General features: G+C 50.9%; 1 protein-coding gene across 6 annotated transcripts in view; it reads left to right on the top strand.

The window, feature by feature from the left end:
• Positions 1–15,012, top strand: part of RAPGEF1 (Rap guanine nucleotide exchange factor 1) — a 232,168-nt gene that overhangs the window by 82,802 nt on the left and 134,354 nt on the right. Inside the window, exon 1 of one of the 6 annotated variants that reach the window (XM_073805667.1) lies at positions 8,282–8,566. The exons of 3 other annotated variants lie outside the window; for them this stretch is intronic. In XM_073805667.1, the coding sequence (XP_073661768.1) occupies positions 8,506–8,566 (61 nt within the window). In that variant the 5' untranslated portion in view covers positions 8,282–8,505. Of the gene's footprint in view, positions 1–8,281; positions 8,567–15,012 lie in introns of those variants that run through there. 2 more of the 6 variants (XM_033858920.2, XM_033858922.2) reach the window with 2 other exon arrangements.

Raw genomic sequence — 15,012 nt, 5'->3', positions numbered from 1 at the left:
TGTATGTTATTTTTCAAAATGATGGCACGTATTTTCTGTGATTAACACTTAAAGATTTGTATGGGACTTCCCTGGTGCTCTAGTAAGACTTCGTGCCCCCAATGGAGGGGGCCAGGGTTCGATCCTCGATCGGGGAACTAGATCCCACATGCATGCCACAACTAAGAGTCTGCATGCCGCAACTAAAGATCCCACATGCCACAACTAAGACCAAGCGCAGCCTAAATAAATAAATATTTTTTTAAAAAACCACACTTAAAGATTTGTAAAATAATATTACTTTGCTTTTCTTAAAAATGGCTTTGAGCTACAGTAATCAAGACAGCATGGTACTGGCACAAAAACAGAAATATACATCAATGGAACAAGATAGAGAGCCCAGAGATAAACCCACGCACAAATGGTCACCTTATCTTTGATAAAGGAGACAAGAATATACAATGGAGAAAAGACAGCCTCTTCAATAAGCGGTGCTGGGAAAACTGGACAGCTACATGTAAAAGAATGAAATTAGAACACTTCCTAACACCATACACAAAAATAAACTCAAAATGGATTAAAGACCTAAATGTAAGACTGGACGCTATAAAACTCTTAGAGGAAAACACAGGCAGAACACTCCATGATGTAAATCACAGCAAGATCCTTTCGGACCCACCTCCTAGAGAAATGGAAATAAAAACAAAAATAAACAAATGGGACCTAATGAAACGTAAAAGCTTTTGCACAGCAAAGGAAACCATAAACAAGACGAAAAGACAACCCTCAGAATGGGAGACAATATTTGCAAATGAAGCAACAGACAAAGGATTAATCTCCAAAATATACAGGCAGCTCTTGCAGCTCAATATCAAAAAAACAAAAAACCCAATCCAAAAATGGGCAGAAGACCTAAATAGACATTTCTCCAGAGAAGATATACAGATTGCCAACAAAGACATGAAAGGATCCTCAACATCACTAATCATTAGAGAAATACAAATCAAACCTGCAGTGAGGTATCACCTCACACCAGTCAGAATGGCCATCATCAAAAAATCTACAAACAATAAATGCTGGAGAGGGTGTGGAGTAAAGGGAACCCTCTTGCACTGTTGGTGGGAATGTAGATTGGTACAGCCACTATGGAGAACAGTATGGAGGTTCCCCAAAAAACTAAAAATAGAACTACCATACGACCCAGCAATCCCACTACTGGGCATATACCCTGAGAAAACCATAATTCAAAAAGAGACATGTGCCACAATGTTCATTGCAGCTCTGTTTACAGTAGCCAGGAGATAGATGGAAGCAACCTAAGTGTCCATCGACAGATGAATGGACAAAGAAGATGTGGCACATATATACAATGGAATATTAGCCATAAAAAGACACAAAATTGAGTTATTTGTAGTGAGGTGGATGGACCTAGAGACTGTCATACAGACTGAAGTAAGTCAGAAAGAGAAAAACAAATACCGTATGCCGTATGCTAGCACATATATATGGAATCTAAAAAAAAAAAAAAGGTTCTGAAGAACCTATGGGTAGGGCAGGAAGAAAGATGCAGACATAAAGAATGGACTTGGGGACACAGGGAGGGGGAAGGGTAAGCTGGGATGAAGTGAGAGAGTGGCATGGACATATATACACTACCAAATGTAAAACAGATAGCTAGTGGGAAGCAGCCGCATAGCACAGGGAGATCAGCTCTGTGCTTTGTGACCACCTAGAGGGGTGGGATAGGGAGGATGGGAGGGAGACGCAAGAGGGAGGAGATATGGGGATATATGTATATGTATAGCTGATTCACTTTGTTATACAGCAGAAATTAACACACCATTGTAAAGCAATTATACTCCAATAAAGATGTTTTTAAAAAAATGGCTTTGAACCAACAGAGTTTAGAAATTTAAATGTTCACTAGGGGGCAGGAGAGATGTGTGTTTTGTGTGCTTCTGCTATTTGCTAGTCGCCATTTACTACATTTCTTGCATAATTTCCTCCTTCAGCAGGCCATGTGTAACGTTTGCTGAACTGTTTAAGAAAATGACACCACGGCTTCCCTGGTGGCGCAGTGGTTAAGAATCCGCCTGCCAATGCAGGGGACAAGGGTTCGAGCCCTGGTACAGAAAGATCCCACATGCTGCGGAGCAACTAAGCCCGTGTGCCACAGCTACTGAGCCTGCGCTCTAGAGCCCACGAGCCACAACTACTAAGCCTGCGTGCCACAACTACTGAAGCCCGCGCACCTAGAGCCCATGCTCCACAAGAGAAGCCACCGCAGTGAGAAGCCCGTGCACCGCAAAGAAGAGTAGCCCCCTCTCGCCACAACTAGAGAAAGCCCGTGTGCAGCAACGAAGACCCAACACAGCCAAAATTAAATAAAATAAATAAATTTTTTTAAAAAAAGAAAGAAAATGACGGCATCCAGGCCTCGCACACTGGCGGGCTTCAGCTGTGGGCTCAACCATCCCATTTTAATCGGATCCTCGAGGCTGTGGTTACCTTATGTGTCAGGATTGAAAATGCGTGTGTTTCATACTAGCTTTCGAGCACCCAGAGCAAGAAGTCTGTTAACTTGCCCGAGAAAAGGCCAAAGTACCGTGAAGCCAATGTACTGCCTGCTCTGCTGGGATCAGTCTGGGAGATACCACATTTAGATCACGGAGTGATGACCCAGACATCTGTCCCCACCTTTTTGAGGGTGTATGTGGACACTTCCCCAGTCTCCCGAGCACGGCAACCAGATCTGGGGTTAAACCATTTGGGGGCATGGGGGAGTGTGGGGGAACTCATGCTCACAGGAATGAATAATGAGCAAAATCTCAATGAAAACAAAATCACTAATGTCCTCTAAAGTCACTAAAACATTTGTCTCCTCTATTTGGACTTTCCTGGTGCTCCGAATCGGGATGAATACCCTCACACCCAGACAACATGGTGGGCACCCCCCACTGGAATGTTCATCATAGCCAGTCTCATAGAAGAGTTTGTTGGGGACTGAGAGTTCCACCCCCAATTCCCATGGAGCTCCTGGAGACCAGGAACCGGATCTTGTTTGTCTTTGTTTTTCTCACGAGGCCAGGACGCTGAGGACATGCCATCTATGTGAATGGAATGGAACTGAACTGAACAAATACGGAGCATCATGTAAAATACTGTGGGGTACCTAAAGAGAAGTCTGGGTTAGGCAAGTTGTAGCACAGTGGTTAAAACATGAGACTGGGGGGAATAAAGTTAAAAAAAAAAAGTGTGGAGCAGACTGACTACTTACTAGAAATGTGTCTCTGTGTAACCCACTCAGCCTAGGGAGTGGAGAAGATGGACGTGGCTGCCCTCCTTCACCAGACCAGGAGGGTTAGAGCCTCGCAGCTGTTTGGACTGTGTAACCCTATCCACCTGGCCAGCCCCAATTGGACCGGGGGTGAGCCTCTGACTGGAGCTGGGCCAATCAGATCATCTGTCTTGGAACTCAGGTTTGGGAATGAGCATCCTTCATGGGTCTGGTCTGTTAGCTGAGGTGGGAGAGGAAGGGACCTGGGGGTGGCCGGATAAGGGGCCGTGTGGGCAGTTCAGGTGCCGGTGAGGTATTGCACTTCCTGCCCTTCGGTTCTACCCGTGAGACACCTGCGTGCTTTCTAATAAATTATTTTCGCCGAGCCATTATTAAATTGGTATCTGTAACATATGACCAAACAAATACTCCCTGATCTAGATCCCACCCTCCCAGGATTACTGTGAGGGCTGAAGCAGTGACCAGCCGCAAGCAGCCCTCATACCATTGCTACTATTATTAATGGACTCCACCTCCCCTTCTGATCTGCAATAATGATGTAGTGAAGACATCATCTCTGTCCTCAGGGAACTGACCATGTGGTTGGGGAGTTCAGGCAGGTACGTGTGAAGTGATTGTCAACAATCCAATCTGAGATGAGCCCTGGAGCCACCAGTCTCCTTTGGCTGTTTTTATTTATGTATTTATTTATCTATCTATTTATTTATTTATTTTTGGCTGTGTTGGGTTTTCGCTGCTGCAAGCGGGCTTTGTCTAGTTGCGACGAGTGGGGGCTACTCTTCGTTGCGGTGCGTGGGCTTCTCACTGCGGTGGCTTCTCTTGTTGCGGAGCACAGGCTCTAGGCGTGCAGGCTTCAGTAGGTGTGGCACGTGGGCTCAGTAGTTGTAGCACACGGGCTTAGTTGCTCTGCGGCATGTGGGATCTTCCTGGGCCAGGGATCAAACCAGTGTCCCCTGCATTGGCAGGGGGATTCTTAACCACTGTGCCACCAGGGAAGCCCCAAAAGCCCCTTCTTAAAAAGCCTCTCTTAGCAGGCTCCTGGCCACCTTGCTGTCCCTTCCACCGTGGATTCTGCAGAGCTGTGTAGTGGTCAGCTGGTTCATCCTTAGCTGGACTGTTGGGAGAGGGCCCAGAAGCACCCTTGCAGGTACTGATTGAGTTCCTTCCCTGTGTTGCTGCCATGTACATAAGCCAGACATGGTCCTAGTACTAATAGTGTTTTTCATTTTCTGTATCTTATGATGTGGTTTTTTTTTACATTGAAATTTTATTTTTATATTTACTTATTTATTTTTAATTGAAGTATAGGTGATTTACAATGTTGTGTTAGTTTCAGATGTGCAGCAAAGTGATTCAGTTATGCGCACGCACACACACACACACACACACACACATATATATTGAGTATAGTTCCCTGGGCTATGCAGTAGGTCCTTTTGGTTATTTATTTTATATATAGTAGTGTATATATATTAATCCAAAACTCCTAATTTATCCCTTCCTCTCCCCGTCCTCTTTGGTAACCATAAGTTTGTTTTCCATGTCTGTCTCATGAAGTTTTGACATCTTAAAAGTCTTGCTGGCTTGGGAGAGTCTAGCCAATTCTTAGAGATAGGTGAGGGAGCACACCTTTCATATGCAAACCAACCCATCCCCAGTCACCTTATGAGAGGACATGCCTGCCTTCATATGGTTCTCTAACTTCTTGTATCTGTTATATAACTCTCACACACCACACCAATATTTCCTCTGCCCTAGGTTATCCCAGGGCCAGGCAACTAGAGTGCACCCCTTTTTCCAGAGCCCATTGGAATTATTCACACTAGTCAATCCTAACCTGTTTACCCTGCCCTGCCTTGCCTTTCCTGAAAAAAAACCCAATAAAGACTCTGTCCTAAGCTTTCCCCTCACTCCTGCTTCTGCCTCCTGACCACCCTGGTGCTCCCCATGTGGTCCTGCATGGTGTGGTGTGCCCCCTTCTCTCAGGAAATGTAAGTAATAAATTCTCCTCTCAACGGCGTTGGCCTCTCCTTGTTGTCACTCCGTCACCTCCATAAATTAAAATCCCATGGGTACAAATGAGACAGTCCATGCTTGTAGGAGCTCAGAGTGTCCTGAAGGGGACAGACATTAAACAGATACAAGAAATTAAAGAACTGTATGGAGGTGTGTGCTATCAAGGAGACATATAGGATTCTGCAAGGCTCTTAACCCTCCACGGTGCCAAGATGAATGTCCATGGATTTTGCCTCATCAGCATCTCTTCTCCAGATATTGCTTTGAGAATCACCCGTCCCCACTCCCAGTTGCTGGTTCTGTGGCATCCACTCCCCATGTTTCTTGCATTTGGTGCAATTCTCAGGCCTGGCCGATTTATGCACCCTACTCCCCCACCCCCCACCTGCAGTCATTGGCTCAGCGACAGGCATGTGACTCAAACTAGGCTAAGGAGAGTCAGCTGGTACCCAATTCAGCCACTGCACAGAGAGAGATCAGTTGGGAATAGAGCCAACGCAGGGGAGTGATGTCGTAGTTTCAGAGCCTAGAGGTAGCTGTTGGTCCTGGCTGTAACCCTGGTTTGCTAGTTATGATGTCCAACAAACTCCCTTTTTACCCTAACTGAGCTTAACTGGGTTTCTGACAGTGAAATCCAGCATCCTGACCAGTACAGGGAACTGGCCCTAATGGGATCGGGGGGGGGGGGGGGGCGGTGTCAGGGAAGGGTTTCCCGTAGAAGTGGCAGTTAAACTGAGAAGTGAAAGATGACTAGGAATTAGCCAGGCAGAGAGGAGGGAGAGAGCATATTCTAGACAAAAAGAGCAGCATGAGAGAAGGCTGTAAGGTAGGAAGAACAAAGCTGTAGGAATCTGTTTGCTTTCATTACCTTGCATGTGTTCTATTATAGCTATAAACACCTTTGATGAATAACCTTTATTACATAAGCTCCATGACCCTTATTAACAGTAATGTCCATTTATAAAGTACTTTTTAAAAAAATATTATTTTATTTATTTATTTTGGTCATGTTGGGTCTTAGCTGCGGCAGGCAGGCTCCTTAGTTGCAGCTCACCGGCTTCTTAAGTTGCGGCATGTGTGCTCCTTAGCTGCGACTCACCGTCTCCTTTGTGGCATGCGTGTGGGATCTAGTTCCCTGACCAGGGATCGAACCTGCGTCCCCTGCATTGGAAGGTGGATTCTTAACCACTGCGCCACCAGAGAAGTCCCTATAAAGTACTTTATTGTTTGAAAATGTCTCGTCATTTGATATGTCATGATTTATTGAATATATTTGGTTCCACTCTCACGAACCCCTGACTGGGCCTACTATTCAGACTGATTTTCTGCTTTGCACCCAGACTTTTGGACCTAAAAGACTGACTCAGAAGCCTAGAAGAATTGGGGACGGCTTTGGGAGTGGGGTGAGAGGTGGTCTGGGGCCAAGGGCCAGTTTTGCCTGACGATGCAGCTGCCATGACAGCTGAGCAGTGTGGCTCTGGCTCAGAGCAGCCATTCATCAGCTCGAAAAGAGAGACGAATTTGTCAATCTTTGGCTTTGCCTTTGACCCCTAGAGAGCTGGAACTGAGGACTCTGGAAATTTGGCCGCCACCCAGGGCCAGCTCTCAGTTACAGAATCAGCGGGTCCGCCAGAGTGTGCCGGCAGATGCGAACAGGAATCTCTGCAACGTCAATTACCTTTCCTTCTCCCTCCACCTCTTCCAAACCCTGTTCCCATCACCAGATTATTTATCTGAGGGAAACAGGAGGGAAAACCGAATTTGTTTTGTGTTACTTCTTTGCACTCCATCTTGGGCCAAGAATAGCGAGCAGGGGGCAGGATGTGAACATCCCTTGTGTTACTAAAATTTGTTGTTATTTATACTTGCATTATATGATTTAACTTTGACTCCCCAAGTTACAAACTCTTTGGAGGGAAGAATCGATCGTGCACATTTTTGTAGGACCCATAGCAGCTCACACAGTGCCTAGCCCTAAGTAGGATCTTTGATTCTTAAACCAATGACTTTTTCTGAACTCGTCACCATGCTAGAAAAGGCCCACAGCTGAGACCCAGGCTGGAGGATAGCCTGGTCCCCATTTGGGGGTCAAAAGAGTAGAGCAGGCAGGGGTCGCTGTGTCCTAATGGGTTGGACCCAGACGTTGGCAGGGAGACTCTGGGCCTCTGGGGACACTGAACCTGCAGGGGAGTCTGGCCCTGACCTGGCCAGGTGGCTCCTGCCGTCAGGGGCTGCTGAGTCTCAGGTAAGGGGACAGGTCAGGTCAGTCCCCGGCCTGGAGCCTCTGGGAGGGCAGGGAGCACTGGCCAGGTGACTCAGCAGCAGGGGCTGCCGAGACCCAGATGGAGGGACGGAGCGGGGATTGGTCCCAGGCCTTGCCATGAACTATGGCCCATCAAGGGGCTCTGAATCCTGGGTGGCGTCAGTCATAGGCCTGGCATGGAGGCTAGAGTTTGGGTGGGAGCTCTGTGTTCCAAGTTGTCAGGGGGCATGCCAGGCTCTGGGCAGGGGAGGGCACTGAACCCTGGATTGGGGTGTCAGTCCCAAGCCATGGTATGGAGACTACAGGCCAGCAGCCGGGGGAGAGGGGAGGTGGCTGAGTCTCGGGGGAGTCTCAGTGGCTGGCTTTCAGCCAGCAGGGCAAGCTGAGTCCTGGTTGGGATCAGACTCAGGCTTTGAGCTGGAGACTCGGGTTCCACGGCAGAGGAGGCTGAGTCTGGGGTGGTGTCCAACTCCAGGCCTTGGCATGGAGGCTCCGCGCGGGCAGGGGACGCTGAGTCCCAGGTGCAGGCCGGTTGTGGGGGGTGGGGTCGGGGGGGGGGGTCCCTCGCCCTGGCTTGGAGACTCCGGGCCGGCAGGGGGCGCTGAGCTCGCGGCGGCGCGGCAGCCGCCCGGCAGGTGGCGCTCTGGCCGCGGCCGAGGCCAGAGGGCGGGCGGCGGCGGCGGCGCGGCGCTGCGGCCGGCTCGCGGGCCCGGGGAAGCGGCGGCGGCGGCGGCGACGGCGACGGCGGGAGCGGAGGAGGCGGAGCGGCGGCGGCTGGCGGCGGGAGCGGCGGCGGCCCCGGGCGGGCTGGGGCGCCGCTGGCCGAGCGCACAGGCCGCGGCCCGCGGAGCCCGCCATGCCGGCGCGGGTCTGAGGCGCGGCGAGCCAGGGCCGAGGCGAGCGGCGGCCGCGCCGGCCTGTGGCCCCGCAGCGGCCCGGCGCGGGCCCGATGAGCGGCGGCCTCGGCCTCCGGCGCAGCCCGGAAATGTCCGGCAAGATCGAGAAAGCAGGTGAGGCGCGCGGCCGGCGCGGGGCGGCCCGTGCTCGGGGCGGGCGGCCGGGCGGCCGGGCTCCCGGGGGGCGCGGGCCCGTTGCCGCGCCGGGAGCAGAAGTGAAAGCGCCGCCGGGCCTGCCGGGGCGCGTCTCGGGCGGGCGGCGGGCCGGGCCGCGCGGCGCTTCTCGGGGCGCACGGCCGGCGGGGGCCGGGGTGCCGGCGCAGGGCCCCGCGGCCGGGCCGGTAGGTGCCCGCTGCTCGGCCCGCGGTGTTAACTTTGAGACAACGGATGGGACCGGGGACGGGGCAGGGACCGCGGCCGCGTGCCCGAGTGGCCCGGCGGCGGGCGGTCGTCTTTCAGGCAGTGAACAGAGCAGAGCCATAAAATGTGTCATTTCTGATGAGCCTCGAGTTTATATTTAACCAGAAGTATCCACTTCGGAGGCTTCAAAGGAAGTGGGCAGGATGTGTCTGGGCGTTTTCAGGGCGCGGGGGAGCTCTCCTCTGGTATCAAGCTGAGCCCTGGAAGCGGGGCTTGTGGGGAGCCGGTTGGGTTGGGGGTGGGTTAGAAGTCTTGATGCCAACCCCATCCCTTTGTGTGCTCCTTAGAAATCTCGGAGCCTCGCCTTCCGGTTAGCTGGGTTTTGCTCAGACGGGCAATAAGAGTCTCCAAAGATTCTACTCGGGCCGTGCATCTGAGGCCCAGAGCTTAATTAGCGACACCTTGCAGGGCGCATCCTTGAGTCGCAGGTGAGGGAGGCGGGCGGTCCTGGGCTCCCTAGCGGGGACATCACTGGTTGTCATAACCTGGTACCTTGTCAGCCAAGCTTGGCAGCCAAGCTATGGAAGGTGGGAGCTTAGGGGGATGGATAGGGGGAAGGTTACACTGATTTTGGAAGTTGCTGGTTTCCCAGGTTGAACCAGGACACTTTTCGGAGAGGCGCCTCGGAAGTGGACCGAGCCGGCCGTGTAACTTGCAGGCTGTGGCTTGAGCACAGGAAGGAAATTTTCGTCGCCTTCTTTGAGGGTTTTCTGTGTATCCGGCTCTGTGCAGAGCACCTTAAACGTATGTCTTATTAAATCTTCGTAGATTCTCTGTGACAGAGAACGTGGTCCCGGTTTTGACAGGGTTGGGGGCTCAATGGCTTCTCGTAGGCCGCCCAGCCAGAGGACAGCGGGCCGGGCCCTGATGCCCTGCTCTCTGAGTGGAAGCCTGGGTGCCCTCCTTGGGGGCAGGGCCCTTGGCTTCAGGTGCTGCTTCTTGGGTGTTTCTGTCACTGTTCTTCAGGCCCAGGGCCGTGTCCAGTGACCAGGAGTTTCCTCCCAGCACACATGCCGTTCCAGAAATACCTCTGGTTAACGTGTGCAGTGTTTCTCAGGATGCGTCGTGTCTCTGAATGGTATTGATGGGAAACTTGGCTGGTTTATTTTCAACATTAACAGGGTTTTGTCTAATTATAAGGATAATTGAAAAATTTGTAAATCATGAAAAGCCAAAAGAGCACAGTGAAAAGCACCTGCCACCCCACGGGCTGCTTTCCCCAGCTCAGCCCTCTCAGATGAGCTGTCACGTGCATCCTCTACTCCCTGGAGAAAGGAGGCCTGAGGCCAGTTCTTTTTGGCCCAGGTTATCCCTGGGCACCTCCATCTGCCGGGGGCTGTAGTAGATGCAGAAGCCAGGGGTGCCTGCCTTCGGAGAAGCTTGTCTGTGGGTGGGAGAGCTGGCCCCAGCATCACCCCTGGACTGCCAGGCCTCGGGAACTGTGGAGCAGCAGGAGGCGGGGCCCGTGGGCACAGGTGAGGGGTGGCCTGTCCGCTGAGGGCATGGGGAAGGCTCTGGAGGAGGGCGAGTGTGCCCCACTTGGAGGTGGGGGAAGAGGCCAAGCAGGGGTTGTGGAAGTCTCAGGAGGAAGATGCATGTGGTGGGAGGCAGCTGAGCTGAAAGTGCTGAGGTTGGCAAGACCAGAGATGGCACGTCACGTGGAGCTAGCGGGAGGTCTGTCCTTCTAGTGTAAGGTCTTCTGCTGTGATTCACACACAACTGTCAAGGAAGCCTGGGACACTCTGGAATGAGGGATACACCTTCTCAGTGGTTTCTGCTGGTCATTGTGGGTGGCTTTCAACTTTGCGTTTTGATGAGATTTCCCATGCGGTTTCTGTTGGAGTTTTCTAAATGGACCTACTGTGAAGTCACCCGCAAAGTGTTTCTTAAAGGAAGGGTCCTTAGGTGAAGTGGCGCCTCCTGTTAGCAGGTGAGCAGTCTTTGGGAAGTTATAGAGCCTGACACCCAGTCAGTGCTCATTGTTGTCAGGTTTCGCTATTTTCTGTTGACTTGAGCAGAAGAGTTGCTTACATGTGTTCACAATCTCTTCTCTCTGATAATAGGACCAGTGCTTTCACTTCTCAGGGCTTAAGGGAGCCCAGGTTTTTTGAGTGTAAAGGAAAACTTTGTGCATCCCTTACAGCCCTAGACTCTTGCCCATCCTTCCCACCTGATACCTCCCGTGAGCTGCAGCCTCTTCAGCCTCTGGGGGAGATCTTTTTGAATCTGTCGTGCTGCTTTGCAACCTGTTTACTTACTGAGCAGTGCCTGCCTGGGATGGGGGTGTCATACATACTGCCCTCCTAGGGGGGCCTACCCTTCTGTAGGGACCAGATTGGCTGTCTTTGGTTATCTGCTCTGGGCCCGGTGGGGGATGAAGACAGTCTGGGTTCCAGAGGGTGGCACAGGATCAGCTTGCTAGCTGGTTGGGCCAGTCCAGTTAGGCTTGGTGGAGAAGGGTTGAATTTGGAAGGCCAGGAAGAATGCTGGAGTGGAGGGGGAGGCTCCTTGGTGTCTTCCAGAGATAATGGGGAGGCGGGGAGTGAGTGGAGCCAGACACATTAGGGAGCTCCCGGGGTGAGCTTTCGGGCAGGCCTGGCAAGGAGAAGAGGCGCTTCCCTGGGAACGAAGACGGACTTGCTCTGGAGGACCCACACTGGCGGGAGATGTGTGCAGTGCTGAGGCCACTTTGGGGGACCAGTGAACCTGGTTCTGGCGTGTTCGCAGTTATGGTGGGTCTCAGTGTGCTCATGCTTACTCCCAGTAAATGCACTAAGTGGAGGGAATTGAAGCCTTAATGCTTCTGGAGCTGAAACACCTCTCTTGCCTGGTGAACAGAGGTGACAGACTGGTGGCTGTGGGCTGGGTTCAGGCAATAGATGTGTTGTGTGTGATCCATACATGTTCTTGGAGAAAAAAGAAAGAATTGATGGTCAGTATTTAACAATCAGGAAATGACTCACAAAGCTCAGGTTTCTGGTTCTTTTGGAAAATGAGCAGCTCTAGTAACCCTGGGCGCTTGTTCCTACGAGGCCACTGTGGCGGGGACCTCCCACTCCTCCTGCCAGCCCCAGCGCTGATTCCTGCTTCCCACTTGGACTGTTGACGTTTGAGTTTGCATCCCTCTCCTTGCAGAAATCACTCGTGTTTGGTGTTTGTTTGCTTTTTACCTGGACTTCGAAGTCTTTGCCCCATTCCTTCATGGATTCATTCTTTGATCCCCTTGCTTGGCACTGATCGAGCTCCTGCTGTCCGGTGCTGTGCAAGGCTCTGGGAGCCAGCGGTGAACTCGGCGGGCATCATGCCGCCACACAGGCCCTTACCTCTGGCAGTGTGGGGAGTGCTGGGGGGGTTACAAGGGATCCCATCAGACTCACGGTGGGAGCTGCCTCTGTGAGGGGCTGAGATTTTCAGGTGAGCCGTTAGCTGGGTGCAGCAGGGGGCGTAGGGAAGAAGGTGGCCTCAGTTTCACCGGTTGTACTCATTAGAGAGTCTCAAGTGCTCATTCCTCAGTTCATTTATCAAACAGTTTTTCCAGAACCTCCCAAAGGCCCAGAGTTTCTAGTGTTTGGGATACAAGAAAGATTTGTGCTTCCTGGGCCATACCATCCAACTGGGGCAGACAACAAAAGTAGATGTCATGAAGATATAAATTACACAGGTTTTTCTATTTGTTTGTTTGGGGGCGTTCTTTCCCTGCTGTGTATTTCCAGCAGACCACTGGGAGTCTGTCTAGGAGTTTCATCAATTACTGAACCCTCCGGCCACTCTCTAGGCCCCCTGTGGCCTCAGGCTACTCTGAGGGGCTGCTGAAGTGGCAGCAGGCTCAGCCAGTGCCCTGCCCAAGGACTGAATAAATACGGTGTCTCAGGCTCAGGTGCTGTGTATTTCAAATGTGTGAAGATGCTTTCATTATAAATTAAAATGAAAAATTCACACTGTCTGCTGTCATAGTAACTTTTTGTCATTATGTATTTTCTCAGAACAGATAAAAAGTACAAGTGCAGTCTGTCACACGAGGCTGCACATTTTTGGCCTAGGAAAGAGTCCTTGTAGATCAGCGGTTACTGTATTTTGATCAATTTTAAACTCCTTTCAAATTTTACACTTCCTTTTTTTCCCCCCACAATTATCAGTCTTTGTGCTCAAAATGTATCCAATCAATAAATACAGCATTCTCATGGCACCTGCTAGTCATTCATTCCCTCACTCCTGTGGCACTTACTGCGACCCTCCACCCTCCTCGTTGGCAAACACTGTGCTGCCTTGCGGTGGCCTGGAGCCAGCAGGAGCCTGGTCCTCCTGGGCTCTCGGTCCACTGGTAACATCGAGACGGTCTTGAATATTTGTGCAGTTTCTATAGTTTCCGCCTGGAGTGCATTGACAGATGACGTCATTTCAGTTGATCCCTAAAACAAGTCCTGAGGACTAGAGCAGGGCCAGTTATCCCCGTTTTACCCTGAGGGCAGTTCAGGCCTGGGGAAGGTTGGTGATTTGCCCAGAGTCACACCGCTCTGGTGCGGTGCAAGGCAGCGGGGCACCCACCTCTGCTCCAACTCCGCCAGCCCTTTTCCAGAGCACTGCTTAGAGCTTCCCATGTTGCTGGAGACACAGTAACTTTATCTTAATTACTGTTCATGTTTCTAAGTTTCTTTTCTGGTGTTACAAAAAAAAAAAAATCTCTGTTAAATTAAGGTAGGCCAAATGCAGTCTTTAGGCTGCGTATGATACTAATATCACCAGCAGTAATGTAAGGAGATTAAAATAGCACAGGTGCAGGCTAAATATGTCTTAAAAAAGCAGCCGCAGCAACCCCAGTGTTTCCTGGTCTCCTGAGCAGCTGTTGGCAGAGGTGGTTTGAATGGGATTCCTTGTAGCCAGCAGACCTGATAGGAGGCCTGTAAAGATGAGTCATGGATGAGTTTGCAGAAAAATCATCTCCCAAACCAGCCCGGATTGGAGAGTGCCTTGAGCACAGGGCCGGCTGGGGCTTACCTCAGTCCAGCTGAGTGTGTTCCCGTTGCCATAAGAAGATGACGCGCTGGAAGGAGTAGCGGCCTGGCCGGCCGCTCCGCTACCGCACCCACGCGGCCCCGACTGGGCGCCTGGCTGCCGGGACAGGTGTTCCTCTGACTTGTCATCCACCTTGCCCCAGAGGCTGTTTTATGATTTAAAAAGAAACAAACAAACAAAAACAGTTTGTGAATTATTAAGGCATCTGTCATCTTAGTTTGTGGTCATTTGTTTTAGACCATTTACGCAATTGTGACCCTGGGAGATTCGTTCCCTTTTCTGGGTCTCATTTTCTCCATCAGTGCCATGAAGCGGGGAGAGGGAGAATCTAAAGTTAGTGCTTCCTTGTTTTGTCTTAAAGCATCAGGCCTTTTATAACAAATAGGAAAGCTCTTAACCAACCGTCAATGGGGAGCACTTTGGACACAGCAAGTCCTTACCGCTCAGCTGTGGCCCCTGAGGCCCCTCCTTGGATCCTCCACCAGCACAGTGTGAAGACCCACTTCCTGGATGCACTCAGCCTCCTCTTCCAAATCCGCCTTCCTTTAGGCTCTTCGTGCCTTCTCTTCTTCTAGCAGATAGTGAATTCCGTGCGAAGACCCCAGATAAACCCTTTGGATAGAACGATATTGTTTAGCTCATTCAGAAACCAAAGCCCCAGTTTCCTTTCCTCAAGTTAAAAATCAACAAATACAGTCTTAAATAGACCATTAGCCCCTCGAGGGAGTGTGCCTGTCTGGTCCACCACGGGGTTGCCATCACTGTACCTACAACGTAGTAGGTGCTCAGAAACTATTTACTAGTGAATTTAGTTCATGTTGTTAAAGAATGAACTTAGGTTTCTGATTCCAAGTCTCAAAATCAACTTTAAATGGAGCTTCTTCTGGGTTTTGAATTGCCAATTGAGATGTTTCTTGGTAAGTTAGTAGGACCAATACTCTGATAAGGGTATGCATTTAGTTGGGGTTCTTTGTTAACCATATACATTGATCAGTGTTCTGGTGTGTTCTTCCGAAAATTGATGAGGGGGCTGAGATGAAATTCCCAGAACACTCTGTGTGGAGAGCTCTAGGGAGTGATGAGAGGCAGAGGCTCGTGCAGCCCAGATAGTCTGGAGCTCCCGTTTG

This window comes from Tursiops truncatus, chromosome 6 (genome assembly GCF_011762595.2).
Source record: "Tursiops truncatus isolate mTurTru1 chromosome 6, mTurTru1.mat.Y, whole genome shotgun sequence".
Classification (NCBI taxonomy): Eukaryota; Metazoa; Chordata; class Mammalia; order Artiodactyla; family Delphinidae; genus Tursiops; species Tursiops truncatus.
This window is presented reverse-complemented; position numbering and strand designations above follow the sequence as displayed.